We start from the raw sequence: 16,480 nt of genomic DNA, 5'->3' as shown, positions 1-16,480 counted from the left end.
TGCTTCAACATCCTCCTCTGAAGAGGAACCCCAGTCTTTTCTATTCCCATAGTAACTTTCTCTTGTTGGATTTTTTCTCCTCTGCCCGTTTTTTTTTTTTAATTTACAATAGTTAGTTATTATAATCACCTCTAGTCCTCGGGTATGGGAGATGGTATCTCTGGCCTCACATTTTCCTTCAGTTCTTCCCTTTGACCTGCAACAGAAACCAAGGACTTCCCCCTCCCGTAAGTGCCCTCAACCAGCACCATCCCTGCCCCACTGCTTCTACACTAACCAGTGCAGTGTCTGGGCAGCACAACTGGGGCCTGCGTCACTTATCAACAGAGATTCCCTCAATCTTCCCCCACACAGACTCTCCACATTGTCCAGGAGGTGAAAATTCCTGTGGCAGGGGCTCAGGCTACTTCTTAACCCAGCTAGCCCCAAGGCTCACAGCTTGCTGTTTCAATGGAACTATCCTGGAGGTGTTTATACTTCACAGATACCAAACACTTGTCCTGGGATTTTTCTTCCAGTTGTCCCAGGAAGACCACTGTTCTGCCCTAACTCTTGTTTGTTTTTACTGCTCTATGATCACCCTGAGGTGCTGTTTTGTCTTGTTTGTGGGGGAAATGTGGAGAGCCTCTTATCAGAATCTTCTCTCAAATATCTTGTTTATAAAAGAGCATAACATTAAAACTATAGTTCAATAAAGACCTATTATAAAAGGATGATAGTTCAAGTATTCAAGTAATTGAATCTACACAATCAATATACTCTATTTGAATCTTTGCATCAAAAGTCAACATTGAAACTGCAATCCTCTCAAAATGAGTGATCTGTGACTACTAGGCTAATTAATGGAAGCAAAGGGTTTATTACCATATAGAGTTCCAAATAACTATTGAGCAAATTGAGAATTAGACACATTACAACAGTAGTTAACAGAAACTGTGATTGATCCAGCTAAAAAGATATATAAGTTAAGTGGTATTTAGACCCCATTTTGCAAATGGGTGGGTTTGAACTATGAGTACAAAAAACCTCTGTGTGACAATGGATTTCTCCCTTGGACTACAGAAAGGTAAATATTTTGTTTCCATAATGACTGAGGATTTCCACAGCTGTAAACACTTTGGAAATTTTGAAGTAAAAAGAAGAAACAAATTTGGTTTCTCAGATTCTAAGAGACTGAGCAAGAGCTGATGGGATTAATTTAAAAGATAAAAAGAATAAACTTAAAATTACCTTGATACTTCAATATGGTATCCAAATTACTTTTTTTTTCTTTTAAAAACTAATATATCTGAGAAGAATTTGAAAGGCTGGACAATAGTTCTAATGCTCTTTAATTTCTACTGTTAAAACACTCTTCACCAATAAACATAACAGCATTTTGTGATTAGTGGAATTCCATTATTATCAAATCCTATTTATTGAGTGCCTATGTGCACAGTACTATGTAAAAAACTAAATTACAAATGTTAGAATCAAAGTTTAAGAAATGCCAGATAAGACCCACATGTACAAAAATATTCATAGCAGCTCTTTTTGTGGTGGCAAAGAATTGGAAATTGAGAGGATGCCCATCAGTTGGGGAACGGCTGAGCAAGTTGTGGTATATGAATGTAATGGAATACTATTGTGCTATAAGAAATGATGAACAGGCTGACTTCAGAAAAACCTAGAAAGACTTATAGGGTCTGATGCTGAGTGAAGTGAGAAGAACCAAGAGGACTTTGTACACAATAACAGCCACATTATGTCATGACTAATACTATTAAACTGAACCCTTCTCAGCATTACAAGGATCTAAGACATCTCCAGAGGCCTCAGGATGGAAAATGCTGTCCATATCCAAGGAAAGAACTATGGAAGTCAAATCACTATCACTTATTTTTACCTTCTGTTGAGTTTTGTTTCATCTTTCTGATGGTTCCTCCTATTGGTTTTAATTTTTACTTACAACTTAACTAATGTGAAAATATGTTTAATAGGAATGTAAATGTAAAGCCTATATTAGATTATGCGCTGCCTTGGGGAGGGTGGGGGGGAGAAAAATTTTCATCTCAAAAGCATATGGAAGTGATTGTTGATAAATCAAAATATATTAACAAAATTTTAAAAAAAGAAAAAAAAAGAAATACCAGATAACACAACTCTTAGAACAATCAGATTGCAAACTTAGCTCTCTTTGTATGGTATCAATTTTACCACTATGTGAAATCAAGTAGATAAATATTTCATAATAACAATGATGATTATATATAATCTTTGAGGATAAATTATCTTATGGGAAAAAAGACATAATCATCTGATCATATCCTGCCTACATGTCATTAGTTGGCAACAAGAGAATTTTATGGGCATGATATATATATATATATATATATATATATATATACACACACATATATGTACATACATATATGTGTGTGTATATATATATAATGTATGTATATGTATATATATATACTAAGAAATTCCAAGAATAAAGGAAAAGAACAAGAGATAACACTAGTAATCAGTAGTATATAACATGAAACTTGCTTTTGGGGGTCTAATACTGCAGTAAAAATAGAAACTCAAAAATTCATCTTGACAGAATAGATATTTTCTATAAAAATTATGACAATGGTCACTTGAATCATAATTACATCTCCCACATCCAACTTTAAACATTTTTAAGGTGCTCTATGGGATGAAGATTCCTTCTACATGCCTTACATATTTCTTTATTCTGCTGGTAATCAAGGAAGTTATAATACTAAAGTAGAGAGGAGTGAAATAATGTTTTCTCATGTTTGCAACTCTTGCCCTAGTTACTCCCATCTTATCCTAAACCATGAAATAGGTATGTGAAGACTCCTTAATTAGGCAAAACAAATGCATTCTTATATAATTAATCTAATGAATGAATGAAAAAGCAATTGCTGTATGCTTACTATATTTTCCTTGTGCTAAGGAAACAACATAAAAAGTAAACATGGCAAAGAAAAAAGATCACTGGCTCTACAATTAGGGGATCTGGGTTCAAATCTTGCTCTAGATTTATTATTCCAAGAAAGTTTCTGCCCTCAAGGACCTTATATTCTAATGGGAGGAAACAGCACATACAGGGAGAGGCAGCTAGGTGGCACAGTGTTCAGAGTGCCAAAGGAAGACCAGAGTTCAAATTTGGTCTCAAACACTTAACTAGCTATGTGACCTTGGGCAAGCCACTTAACCCTGTTTGCCTCAGTTTCATCATCTGTAAAATGAACTGCAGAAGTTAATGGCAAACCACTCCAGTATATTTGCTATAAAAACCCCCAAATGAGTCACAATTATATGACTGAAACAACCGAACAACAACAACATATATAGGGAGGGGTATTTTAGTATGGGAGGTCCCAAAGATGGTGAGTGAAGCTAGAGGAAAGTTGGATGAAATAACATTCCCCAAGACAATGATAGTGCAGTTTGAGTCAGAGTCAGAGACAGAATGGTGTGGAGGGGGAACAAGGGAAGGCAGAGGCACTCACTCAGTGGCAATGCAGGGATAAACATGGGATATTAAGGATATTAAGGGTAAGAATGGTTCTGGACCTGACTAGATACAGTGGGCTATGTGACTCTCATAATAGCTAGCATTTATTAAAGTGCCTACTACAAACTAGAAACTATTATTTGTTTTACAAATACCATCTCATGTGATCCTCACAATGCTGGAAGGCAGGTTTTATTATCTTCATTTTACATTTGATGAAACTGGGGCCAAGAAAGGTTTAAGTAACTTGTCAAGGGTGCATAGCTAGCAATAAGGATAGATTTGAACTCAGATCTTCCTAACTCTAGGCCCAGCACTCTATTTACTATGATATCTAGCCACTTATACTCATCACTCAAGAATACACTTTAATCTGAGGAAATAGGCTCCAATCACTGTTTCCAAAATTCAGACCTAAATAAAGCCAAAGCTGTGTGATACGTGATATGTAATCTAACTTCTTTGAGTCTCAGTTTCATCAACTGTAAAAAAAGATAGGGATGGGGAGATCGAATTAAATGAATTCTTTAATTTCATCTTCATTGGTTGCAGCACATTCACCCTTTTAAATTTTGATGCTGGTAATTTGGTTTACTTCATTTTAAAAATAAAATTAGCCAATGGTTTATCTATTTTATTGTTTGTTCGTTTGTTTTCATAAAACTGGCTCCTAGTATTATTTATTAGTTAAATGGTTTTTTTTTTTACTTTCATTTTGTTAGTCTCTCCTTTGATTTTCAGGACTTCTATGACTTAGATGAATTCTAAAGCCTTTTCAAGATGTGAAATTCTAAAACAGTACTAACTCTAAATCAAATATATAAACCTATAGCTTTGTCTCAGAAACATTTTTATTAAGAAGTGTGGTCGACATTAGGCAAAACTATTAAGTAAGACAAGAGTGACTTTCATTTCCTACACTCATCTCCTTCCTCATGACACCCACCAACCAAAGCGGCTTCCAGAAATCTTATACTTAACCCAATCTGGCCAAAGTCCTTCTTCCCCACTCTCCTAACTAATCTGTATGTTATAGGTTTTGAAAGATGAGGTGACAGGAGGACGTGGCTTCAAATCCTGCCTCAGACACTTAACACTTACTAGTTGTGTGACCCTGGGCAAGTCACTTAACCCTGATTGCCTCACCAAAAAGCAAAAAAAAAAAAAAGATGAGGTGACCCATTTAGCTTTGGATCTATCCTCCTATTCACCATTGTTCTTATGTACTGATCACTGAAAAAGAGATTCAACACAATTTATGCTTAAGTGCAAATGAATGACAGCATTAAATGTCATTGCAAGGATACATGCATTATATTAAAAAGTAGTAAATTTCTAATGATGGCATTTCAGGGCCAATAGTAGGCTAATAGGGAAGAGGAAGATCTCCGCATAACTGAAACCATGCTATGCATTCAGAGATCTGCTTTACCTACATATAAGCTGATCGTTGAGTAAAAGGAGGATTGGAAACAACTTTTTCATAAGAAGGTACATGTTATTATCTAAAATAGATACCTTTAAATCTAGGGATATTTAATTTTAAGAGGGGAAAAAAGAATTAATCTAATAAATATATGTAATGTCAAATAGTGACTATCATAATGAAGACCAAAACCCTACAGAATCTAACAATGGCTCTATTAAATTCCTAAATTATAAATGTTTATTGTTCCTGCCACAGGCAACCTCTAGCTCCTGAGACAGAAAATATAAGCAATCTCCACCAGTACAACTGTAAACAGTAGCACTAAATTGGATCTCATTTCAAAATATTAAGATCCCCTGACTTTGATTTTGATAAAATGTGAAAGAACCAGAGGTATTGGCCTTGACTAGCAAAAACACCCATGAACACTTAACTTAGATACACCAGAATGATAATAAATGGGATGAAGACCTGAGAACACGAGGGCCCAACCACCTCAATCTTCCTACTATCTTTTTGGACAATCTGAGCCAAACATTATCACCACACCAAAAGAAAATCCACATTCTTTGATGCATGTTCCCTAACCCCACCGCCACCAAGACCTCATATTTCACCTTTCTACTTCCTGGCAACCACTGAATACTACCCCAGCACAAATGCTTGACAATCAACTGTTCTCCAAGTCAGGGAGAGAATGCATAATGAATAGTAACAGCTTCAAATATCTGCCTTTCATTACTCAAATCTTCTGATACCCTGAACCCCCAAGTATACCTCAAACTAATCAGATATAGGAAGTAGAAGCAACATTTCTTATCATTCAATTAGTTACTTTCATCAGGTTCCTTTTTATAGAGTTTTTATACATTGATTTAAACAAGGAGAACAAGGTAACTGGTAAACACTTTAGATGAGAAGTCAAAAAAAGAGTGTCTATTTAGTTTGGGCTTTATAACTTACTGGTCAGCTCCTAACAGTAAAATGGAAATGGGAACCTACCCTACCTATCTTAAAAAATTGTTCTGAAGATGAAATAATGAATACTAAAGTGCTCTGAAAAAAAAAGTACTATACAAAAGAAGTTATCATTCATAAATTTCAAAAATTAGACCACAAATAATTATTTTCTTATAAAGTAATTTGTTTAACGAAAAGTGCTCGTTTATATGTTTCACAACAATTATGTATCTGAAAAAGACAATTATGTATTTGCTTACTGACAGCCATTTGTTAGATAAAATAATGATTTAACTTTACAGTCTTTTAGTGACTAGTCATACCTACCCTGAAAGACTGTTCTATGAGAGAATTCCAATTTTAACTCCTACTTCCGAAACATCAATAAAGAAACATATTTTATGCCTTGACCAAAATAAAAATTCAAACTATTTTATTAGATTGTGCTTTGTAAGGTATTTATATTTGCATTTCCGGGTGTTTTTCTTAAAGCAATTATTTTGATAATATAAGCAAACAGATTTAACGAAATCAAAAGGAAAATTACAAAACAATTGCATAGTTTAGAACTATGATCATCACATAGAAAAAGTTTTCTCAGCATAGAACACTGGTTACTTAAGAAAAGTAGAGGACAGATTTCTAATAACTGACATCGACAGATTATTGCAGAAAATTATTTCAAAATTAAATAGTAGAAGAAAAAGTCTAAGCATTTATTTAACTATATTGCATTGGACACATCTACTATAATCAGAAGTAATTGTTTAGAAAAAGTTTGATTCCACTGAGCTCAAGCTATCTAAAAATTATTAAGTAATCTACAATGAGAAGAACTGCATTGGTGGAGGGAGTTTCTACACTAGGAGACCCCTAAACCAATGAATCACAGGTACTGCCCAAAACAAAATATAGAAAATGTATGAAGGGAATATATAAGTTAAGGCTGAAGAAACCAAGATGATAAATTTACTACCATTCAAGTACTTATCATTTAACAGGTGGGAAGGACATGTATACAAATAAGAATGCCATAATAGTGAAGGCTGTGATTTCCTCATCTGTAAAAATCTGCCTTACTTATTTCACAGATTTCTAGTAAAGATAAAATGGCATAACAGATGCTAAAAGTGTTATATAAATGTCAGACTGTTATCATCAATTATTTTGCCCTCAAAAATTATTATATAAGGAAATACAATCTCTAGGTATAAAGGTATTGGGCCAAATTTGTATTCTATATAATACTACAAAATAGAACTTAAAATAATGGTTTCAAAACAAAATAATTTGATCCAAATGATATAACTTTAAAAAACGTTTTAAGTAGTACAATATAGGGAATTACAATTATGCATATTTTTTTCCTGCAACAACTACTTCTGCTAGGTAGTTTTTTAAAAAGTCTACACAAAACTAATAGATGCAACTAAAAAGTGCTTTCAGTATACATAAGGACTCAGTTTAAAAAAACAATACCTCATATGTATCATTTTAGAAGACAAGAATAATATATCTTAAGCAGCAATTAAAAATTAACTTTTTTCAATTAATGTTTCTAAAATAATTTTTAAACAAGTGAATATACCTGGTGTCCAGCTGTTATTTGTTTCAAAACATTTTCATAACATACTTCATCCATGTTATTCAACTGTTGTACCTGGAAAGGAAAGGAAAGAAAGAAAGAAAGAAAGAAAGAAAGAAAGAAAGAAAGAAAGAAAGAAAGAAAGAAAGAAAATGTTTAACTGATAGCAACTCTAGTTTTTCAATCTACATGATAACGCATTACTATAGATCAAACATAGAACACATCTTTTTCTGGCAATCCCCCTCTAACAAACCACTTTCTTCATACAGGAAACATGAACAAATAAAAATACCTTAAACAGTACTAACCTTGATGGAAATTCCAAGCTCTTTAGAGACATTATCCTCTATAATGTGTGTATAAATATGTGTGTGTATATACATATGTTTGCGTGTGTGTTTATTTTGCAAAGGCCTGTGACTTCATCCATGTAGGGAACTTTCTGCATCAACACAGACCAGCTAATTGTGATTAAATTAGTTTAGAGAGGTTTCTAGAACATTAAATCACTAGGCCCAGGGTCACACAGAAAGTTAAGCATGAAAAGTATGACTTAATTGAGGTCTATGGCCAGTCCACCATCCATTAAGCCAAACTCCCTTTGAAGTATTCGGGAGAAAGGACATCTTATGTAATATTTCTCTTAATTCTTCCATTTCTTCTGATAAAAGTCAACTACTACATAAAGTGAGATAAAGAACCATTCTATCCTACCCCTACTTTCCACAATTTTTCCACAATTACAATCCACCACAAATCAAAGTCAACAATGTACCCAGCTTCTGGCTCTAACAATTTTTCATGTAATTCTGAGAACATTATAATGAATTAACAATGTTCACAAGACTGGGAGAATGTCAAGTCCAGACACAGCAAGACATCTAAGGAAATGTACTTTTGTATTCCTTCATACCAGCCCAATCTCTAATATGTAACTTGAAAACTGATTTTATTTTCCCCATTAATGGTAAGGAAACTTAAAAAAATATAAAGGTCAAATAACTGCCTACAAACGATGATTAGAATTTATTTAATGAAGTCTAGACCTCTTTTTTAAAAAATATATGTTCATCCCAAGTTAATTCAATTCTGCAAACTTTTTATGAAATACCACTTATGTACAAGATAATGTACTCTCATATACTTGAAGTATAATCAGATAAAACCAACGTGGATATTTGGTCAGGAAATACATGGAACTTGAAAACCTTTCATTACATTTTCCTGACTAATATTTTGACCCACAATTAAGAGTTTATGATAATAGATTTCTAAATTTACTAATTGGGGGCAGTGCCAAGATGGCAGAAAAAAGGCAGGAACTTGCCTGAGCTTGCCTTCAAAGCCCTCTGAACAACTTTAAATAATGCCTCAAAACAAATTCTGAACTAGCCGAACCCAGAAAAGGACAGGGTGAAACAATTTTCAAGCCCAAGACTACTTAAAAGGTCAACAGAAAAGGTCTGTTGCACTGGAGTGAGAGTGGAGCACAGTTCAGCACAGGCCATGTTCTTCAGCAAATTTAAATAAGCCTTGGGGATGATTGAATCAGTGGCAGCAATGGTGGTAGCGCAAGGCTATAAGCACTGATTTCTAAATTGTACTAATTTTTACCGTGAAAAGATAAAAAAAATTATTACAAATATTCTTAATTTTAATTTATATGTGGCTGACACCATGATACTCAAACAAGTTATCAGATGATCATCATTCTAACATTTTCTTATGCAAGTATGATTCTACTGATTACTGGTAAAAAAAAATGTTTTCAACCTAATTAGACTAATGTGATTTACCTTTTTATGTAATGAGATTTTTTAAAAAAATTAAAGTTTAAAAAAAAGATGATGAGTATCCCAAATAGTGAATTATCTTACAGCTCTCTATAAAGATAGTCCACTTTCACTTAAACTAAGAAGTCTATGGTAAAGGTAAGAAATATATCTTTATCTTTGCTTAACGATATATTTAAAATAGACTAGATAATATAATAAAAATTAAGACATGATTGAGTAAAGGCAAGAGTAAATACTACTGAAAGGCACTTGAAACAATTAATGAAGATTAAATTATGCACACTGTAATAATTAACAAATGGCAATATATCCTTTTGTGTAGAGACAAGAAATGGCTTCCTACAGTTCTTAGATACCTGTAGCTTCAGCACTGCCAACTGAATTATTTAATGTAGGGAGAGTAAAATTTTATCTTAAATAAACTTTTTTTAAAATCAATTTTTGTGTCTGTTTTTCTATATTCTAGTTACAAGTAAAAGATACTGTTAAAGACAGTATTAAAATGCATCACAGTTAAGATGGGCTTTTTGGAGGGGGGGGTTAGGCAATGGGGTTAAGTGACTTGCCCAGGGTCACACAGCTAGTAAGTGTCAAGTATCTGAGGCTGGATTGGAACACAAGTCCTCCTGACTCCAGGGTCGGTGCTATATCCACTGCACAACCTAGATGCCCTAAGACCAGCTTTTTAAAAAGGCTCTTCTGTATAAGTTTCTTTTAGTAAATGTAGAGTAAAACTTATAATTATTATGTCAATATAGTTCAGGAACATATTTCTGTTGGCTTACCTTCAAAATTTCAGCTACAGCAAAGTGTCATCAATTTTGACCCCATAAATTTGGAATTTACATTAAAATTCAGCAAGGTCTGAGCTATTTGCCCTTGAATTCTTATTTATTAGGAAATCAAGAAAAATCAAGCAGCAAGAAAGCATTTACCAAACACCAATGATGTGCTGGGTATTATAAGAGATGTTACTAGCACTCTACCAAGCACTTAGTAAGAAAGACATGCAAATTAATAGCATAAACAAAATTGCTAGGAGCACATAAAATATTAGGACCTATTTTTCAAGAATCTTCAAGATATATTAAAATATTTATTTGTATAAAATGAATATTTAATGGATAAAATATTTCCTGTGTATTTATTAATAAGATTAGATGTCATCAAGCTGTAATAAACAACTTTATCAGATTACTTTGAGTAATTTTATGTACCTAAATATGTCAAGTATCTATAATTTCACTGACATCAATATTGCCTCCACTGATGCAAATTGCCCAAGCTGATTTTCAATAGTAGCTGTAGGTGAAAATTTCATAACCTTATGGCCAATTCAGCATATTTTTGAATTTAGCTAGGTTGGGCCTTGAATTACAGAAATATAGACACTGGACTTCTAATAGAAATCTTATAATTTTAAGGACCTATTATAAAATTAATACAATGCTGACAGACTCTGATAATCTTGGGTCATTTCCCTGCTACAATGAGGCATCATGTTGAGTAATTATATATAACTTACAGTGATGAAAATATATATCCTAAATATATTTTATTTCTTTCTTTTAAAAAAAAATAAATTTAGTTAATCAACTCTTAATTTATTAGTTCAATGTTTTTTCCAATTTTTACCTCTCCTGTGATTTTAAGGATTTCTATTTTGGTGTTTAATTGGGAGATTGTGATTTGTTGGTTTTCTAGGGGTTTTTTTATTGTTATTGTTGCACATCCAATTTATTGATCTGCTCTTTCTCCTTTAATGATGAAAGCTTTTAGAGATCTAAATTTTCCCATAAGTACTGTGTTGATTGCATCCCACATATGTTAGCATATTGTTTCACTGTCATAATTATTTTTAATGAAATTACGGATTGTTTCTATGATTTGTTCTTTTTTTGCTTTAAATTTCCTTTATTTTTCTTGCATTTCTTACATTATGGTCAGTAAAAAATGCGTTTATTTTCTGCTTTTCTGCATTTGTTTGTGAGGTTTTTCTCCCCTAAAATACATAGTCAATTTTTGTGAAAGTGCCATGTACAACACAGCAATAACTATATTCTTTTCTGTTCCCATTCAGTATTCTCCAGGGTCATATGAGATCTTAATTTTCTAAAACTATTCTAAAATCCTTAACTTCTTTCTTGTTTATTTTTTGGTTAGATTTATCAGGTTCTGAGAGGAGTAAACTGAGGTCCTCCACTACTGTGGGTTTACTGTCTATGTCCTCCTATAACTCATTTAACTTTTCCTTTAAAAACTTAGATGCCATGCCATTCAGTGCATATATGTTTACTACTGGTATTAATTCATTGTCTATAATACCTTTTAGTACCATGTAGTTTCCTTGTTTATGTCCTTTAATTAGATTTATTTTTCCTTCTGCTTTGTCTAAGGTCAGGATCACCACCCCTGCCTTTTTCACTTTAGCTGAAGCATAATAGACTCTGCTCTAGCCCCTTATTTTAACTCTATATGTATCCTCTTCTGTTTTATAACTTAGTTCATCGCATTCAAAATGAAGTTATAATTGCTAACTGTATATTTCTCCTCCATCCTATTCTTTCATACTTTCCCTTCTCTTTTTTCTCTGCCCCCTAACACATCTGTGTTGCTTCTAACTAATGTCTCCCTTAATCTAGTCACCTCTAATTTCCCTCATTTCCTTAAACCTTTTCTCACCTATTTCCCTATTGAGTAAGATGTATTTCTGTACCAATTGTGTATGTGTACATGTATTCTTCCTACCTTCAACCAGTTCAGATGGGAGTGAGGTTCATAGGTAACCTCCCTCCCCTACTCCTTGTTGTATAAACTACTCCTTGAGCATTCCATTTATGTGAGATTATGTTTTCCATTCTTCCCCCCCCTGCTTTTCCCCCTCCCTCCCTGATGGTTTCACAATCAGAATTTTATCTGGTACATTTTTAGATTATTGTGGAGAATGGATAGTGCAGAAATTGGCTCAACTGCTTTGTCTTCTCAGTCTTGACTCCATCTTCTTTCAAATATATTTAGTGGTATAAGCATAAATTCCTTAAACCACAGATTTCACTAACTTCTATGAATCTTCTTCCTAATTATGTCCAATTTATGAATGGCACTATGTGTGGATTCTGAGGAAAGAATACAAACAATTCAAAAAGAATTTGCAAAAGCAAGTATTAAGAAACTGGCATGAGTTAGAATGTCTTTAGTGGAATTGCTCTTAAGAGTTACATAAAAGCAAATTAATAACTTTTGAGGATGCTTCCAAAAAGCAATAAGGCCAAACGCTGGGAAAAATAAAATTAAAATTTTAGGGATTTGATTCTTTGCTACTAAAGAAACCAGTCATAAAATATACTTTTAAAAATTAAGTCGTTCACAGTGAATATTTACCTTATTTGTTGTCTTAATTCCTAAAAATGTCTGTCCAAGAGGTACTGGCCTAAAACGGCCATCAAAGTAGAAAAGTCCAATATAAGGATTGACATGCAAAAAAGTAGCAACATCGAGGTAGTTGGGTAATGTAGCAGAAAGTCCCAAAATCCTTATCATGCTCTGTGTAGATTCAACCTATAAGAATGAAAAACAACACATGATAAATGTAAAATATTACAACTTAGTACTAGATATCAACTTCATAAGTATGATGGAAGAAGTGTGATTAGAAAGCAGGTCAACTGAGGCAGAGCCAAGATGGCAGAGTAAAAGCAGTGATGTGTTGAGCTCTCCCCCAAAACATCTCCAAATGCCTGTAAAAAATCACTCTAGACAAACTCTAGAGCAGCAGAACCCACAAAAAAGGCAGAGTAAAACAAATTTCTAGCCCAAGACAACCCAGATGGTTGATGGGAAAGGTCTGTTGTGGCAGGCTAGGAGAGAGGCATAGTTCAGCATGGGCCACGCAGGCAAAGAAGGGGTCCCAGGGAACCTGCAGCAGGCCTCAGGGGACTGAATCACTGGGAGCTGTGGTGGTTACCAGACTTCTAAACCCACAAACACAAAGACAACTTAGAAGGTCAGTAGGAAGGTCTGTCAGACCTGGATGAGAGAGGAGCATGTTCAGGCCCCAGTCCCGGCACAGCCTCCAGGTGGCAGCTGTGGCAGCTGCTTCCAGAGCTCTCAGCTCACAGATGGTGGGAGAATTGAGCACCTGATGAGAGGAGGATTGCAAGGATTTCTTTGCTGACACTGAAGCAGGATTCTCTTGCTTTTCCCTGTGCTTGGATGTGGGTCACAGTTCTGAGTGGTGGTCCTAGAGCGAGGAGGAGTGTAGTGGAGCTTGTGGCAGTGATACAGAGAGAATTCTCTTCACAGTTCCAAGGCAGAAAAGAGTGCTTGTGGTCACTCACAGACCAGAGCACAGGCCAGGAAAGGAGTAAACACCTCATGTTTGATCATACCAAGTGGGAGGAACTAAAAATTTACAGGTACCTAGAAGTCTCTCTGAAAACAGTTGCACAAAACCCCTGAAGCTTAGGACAGTACACCCTCTACACTGGAAACAGAGCCCTACCTTAACAAAGAGTTAAAAAGTCAAGTAATTGGCTGAGAACGTAAGCAAACAGCAGAAAAAAAAAAACAACTGAGAACATAGAATCTTACTTTGGTGACAAAGAAGATCGAAACACACAACCAGAAGAAGACAACGAAGTCCAAGCTCCTCCATCCAAAGCCTCCAAGAAAAATTTGAATCAGTCCCAGGCTATGGAAGAGCTCAAAAAGGATTCTGAAAATCAAGTAACAGGGTAAAGGAAAAATTGGGAAGAGAAATGAGAGTGATGCAAGAAAATCATGAAAAAAAGAGTCAACAGTCTGGTAAAGGAGACCCCAAAAAATACTGAAGAAAATAATGCCTTACGAAACAGACTAGGCCAAAAGGTAAAAGAGGTCCCAAAAGCCAATGAAAAGAATAACTTAAAAAGCAGAATTGGCCAAATGGAAAAGGAGGTCCAAAAGCTCATTGAAGAAAATAATTCCTTAAAAATTAGAATGGAGTAAATGGAAGTTAATGATTCTATGACAAATCAAGAAATTATAAAATAAAACCAAAAGAATGAAAAAAATAGAAGATAATGTGAAATATCTCACTGGAAAAACAACTGACCTGGAAAACAGATCCAGGAGAGAGAATTTTAAAATTATTGGACTATCTGAAAGCCATGATCAAAAAAAGAGCCTATATATCACCTTTCAAGAAATTAACAAGGAGAACTGCCTGGATATTTTAGAACCAGAGAGCAAAATAGAAATTGAAAGAATCCACCAATATCCTCCTGCAAGAGATCCCCAAAGGAAAACTCCTAGGAATATTGTAGCCAAATTCCAGAGTTCCCAGGTCAAGGAGAAAATATGGCAAGCAGCCAGAAAGAAACAATTCAAGTACTGTGGAAATATAATCGGGATAACACAAGACTCAGGTCCTCCTGACTCCAAGGCCAAAGCTCTATGCACTGTGCCACCTAGCTGCCCCAAACTGCAATTATTCTTAAAGACCAATGTGAAATCACACAGGAGTGGTGATCAGCATTGGTGGAGAGCATAGGCTCACTGATGAAGTCATGGTCCTTGAACTAGATGCATAGATGTAGAACTGGAAGGGACCTTAGAGGCTATCTTGTCAACCCCCTCATTTTACAGAAGAGGAAAATGAGGCTCACAAAGGTTAAGTGACTTGCCCAAGGTCACACAGCTAGTAAGCTACATTAAGGGATTAGAGGGCTTGGAGTATGATATTTCAGGTCAAAGGAGCTAGGATTAAAACCAAAAATCCACTACCCATAAAAAGTAAGTATCATCTTTCAGGGGAAAAAATGGATACTCAATGAAACAGAGGACTTTCAACTATTCTTGACGAAAAGACCAGAGCTGAATAGAAAATCTGACTTCCTAATACAAGAGTCAAGAGAAACATTAAAAGGTAAACAGGAAACAGAAATCATAAGAGACTTATTAAAGGTGAACTGTTTACATTCCTACATAGATGAGATGATATTTGTAACTCATGAGACCTTTCTCAGTATTAGAGTAGTTGGAGGATACACACACACACACACACACACACACACACACACACACACACAGAGGACACAGAGTGAGTTGAATATGAAGGGATGATATCAAAAAGAAATTAAGCGGTGAGAGAGGACAGGACTAAGAGAAGGAGAAAGGGAGAGGCAGAATGGGGTAAATTATCTCACATAAAAAGCTTTTACAGTGGAGGGGAAGAGGGGAGAGGTGATAGGGAATGAGTGAATCTTACTCTCACAAGATCCGGCTTAAGGAGGGAATAACATACACACTCAATTAGGAATGGAAATCTCTTACCCTACAAGAAAATAGGTGGGGAAGGGGGAAAGAGAAAAGAAGGGAGAGCAGATTGGGGGAGGGGATAATCAGAAGCAAATACTTTTGAGGAAAGACAGGGTCAAAGGAGAGAACAGAATAAATGGGAGGCGGAATAGGAAGGAGGAAAATATAGTCTTTTACAACATGACTGTTATGGAAGTGTTTTGCATGACTACACATGTATAACCTATATCAATTTGCTTGACTTCTCAATGAGGGTAGGCAGGGAGGGAGGTAGGGAGAGAATTTGGAACTCAAAAGTTTTTTTTTTTATTAATTTATTTTGATTTATCAACAATCACTTCCATAAGCTTTTGAATTTTAAATTTTTCTCCCCCCGCCAAGACAGTTTGCAATCTGATATAGGCTACACACATACATTTCTATTAAACATATTTTCACATTAGTGATGTTGTAAGGAAGAATTAGAACCAACAGGAGGAACCATCAGAAAGAGGAAACAAAACCCAACAGAAGAAAAAAAATAGCAAATAGCATGCTTCAATCTGCATTCAGACTCCATACTTCTTTGTTTGGATGTGGATAGCATTTTCCATCACGAGACCTTTGGAAACATCTTAGATCCTTACATTGCTGAGAAGGGCTAAGTCTATCAACATTAGTCTTTGTGCAACATGGCTGTTACTGTGTACAACATTCTCCTGGTTCTGCTCACTTCACTCAGCATCAGACCATATAAGTCTTTCCAGGTTTTTCTGAAGTCAGCCTGTTCATCATTTCTTATAGCACAATAGTATTCCATCACATTCATATACAACAACTTGTTCAGCCATTCCCCAATTGATGGGCATTCCCTCAATTTCTAATTCTTTTCCACCACAAAAAGAGCTGCTATGAATATT

At 34.9% G+C, this 16,480-nt stretch overlaps 1 protein-coding gene across 6 annotated transcripts in view; it reads right to left on the bottom strand.

Annotated features, from left to right (window-relative positions):
* ASCC3 (activating signal cointegrator 1 complex subunit 3) overlaps positions 1 to 16,480 on the bottom strand; it is a 358,153-nt gene that overhangs the window by 239,167 nt on the left and 102,506 nt on the right. For all 6 annotated transcript variants that reach the window (XR_002326776.2, XM_078155224.1, XM_020998271.2 and 3 more), the window contains 2 exons: positions 12,666 to 12,842; positions 7,489 to 7,560 (listed from right to left, as the gene is read on the bottom strand). Coding sequence is in view for 5 of the 6 variants with exons in the window: in XM_078155224.1 (XP_078011350.1) it covers positions 7,489 to 7,560; positions 12,666 to 12,842 (249 nt within the window). In the remaining variant the exon portion in view is untranslated. The remainder of the gene's footprint in view (positions 1 to 7,488; positions 7,561 to 12,665; positions 12,843 to 16,480) is intronic.

The sequence above is a fragment of the Phascolarctos cinereus genome, unplaced genomic scaffold, assembly GCF_003287225.1.
Source record: "Phascolarctos cinereus isolate Bilbo 61053 unplaced genomic scaffold, phaCin_HiC Scaffold_5;HRSCAF=322, whole genome shotgun sequence".
In the NCBI taxonomy this organism is placed as follows: Eukaryota; Metazoa; Chordata; class Mammalia; order Diprotodontia; family Phascolarctidae; genus Phascolarctos; species Phascolarctos cinereus.
This window is presented reverse-complemented; position numbering and strand designations above follow the sequence as displayed.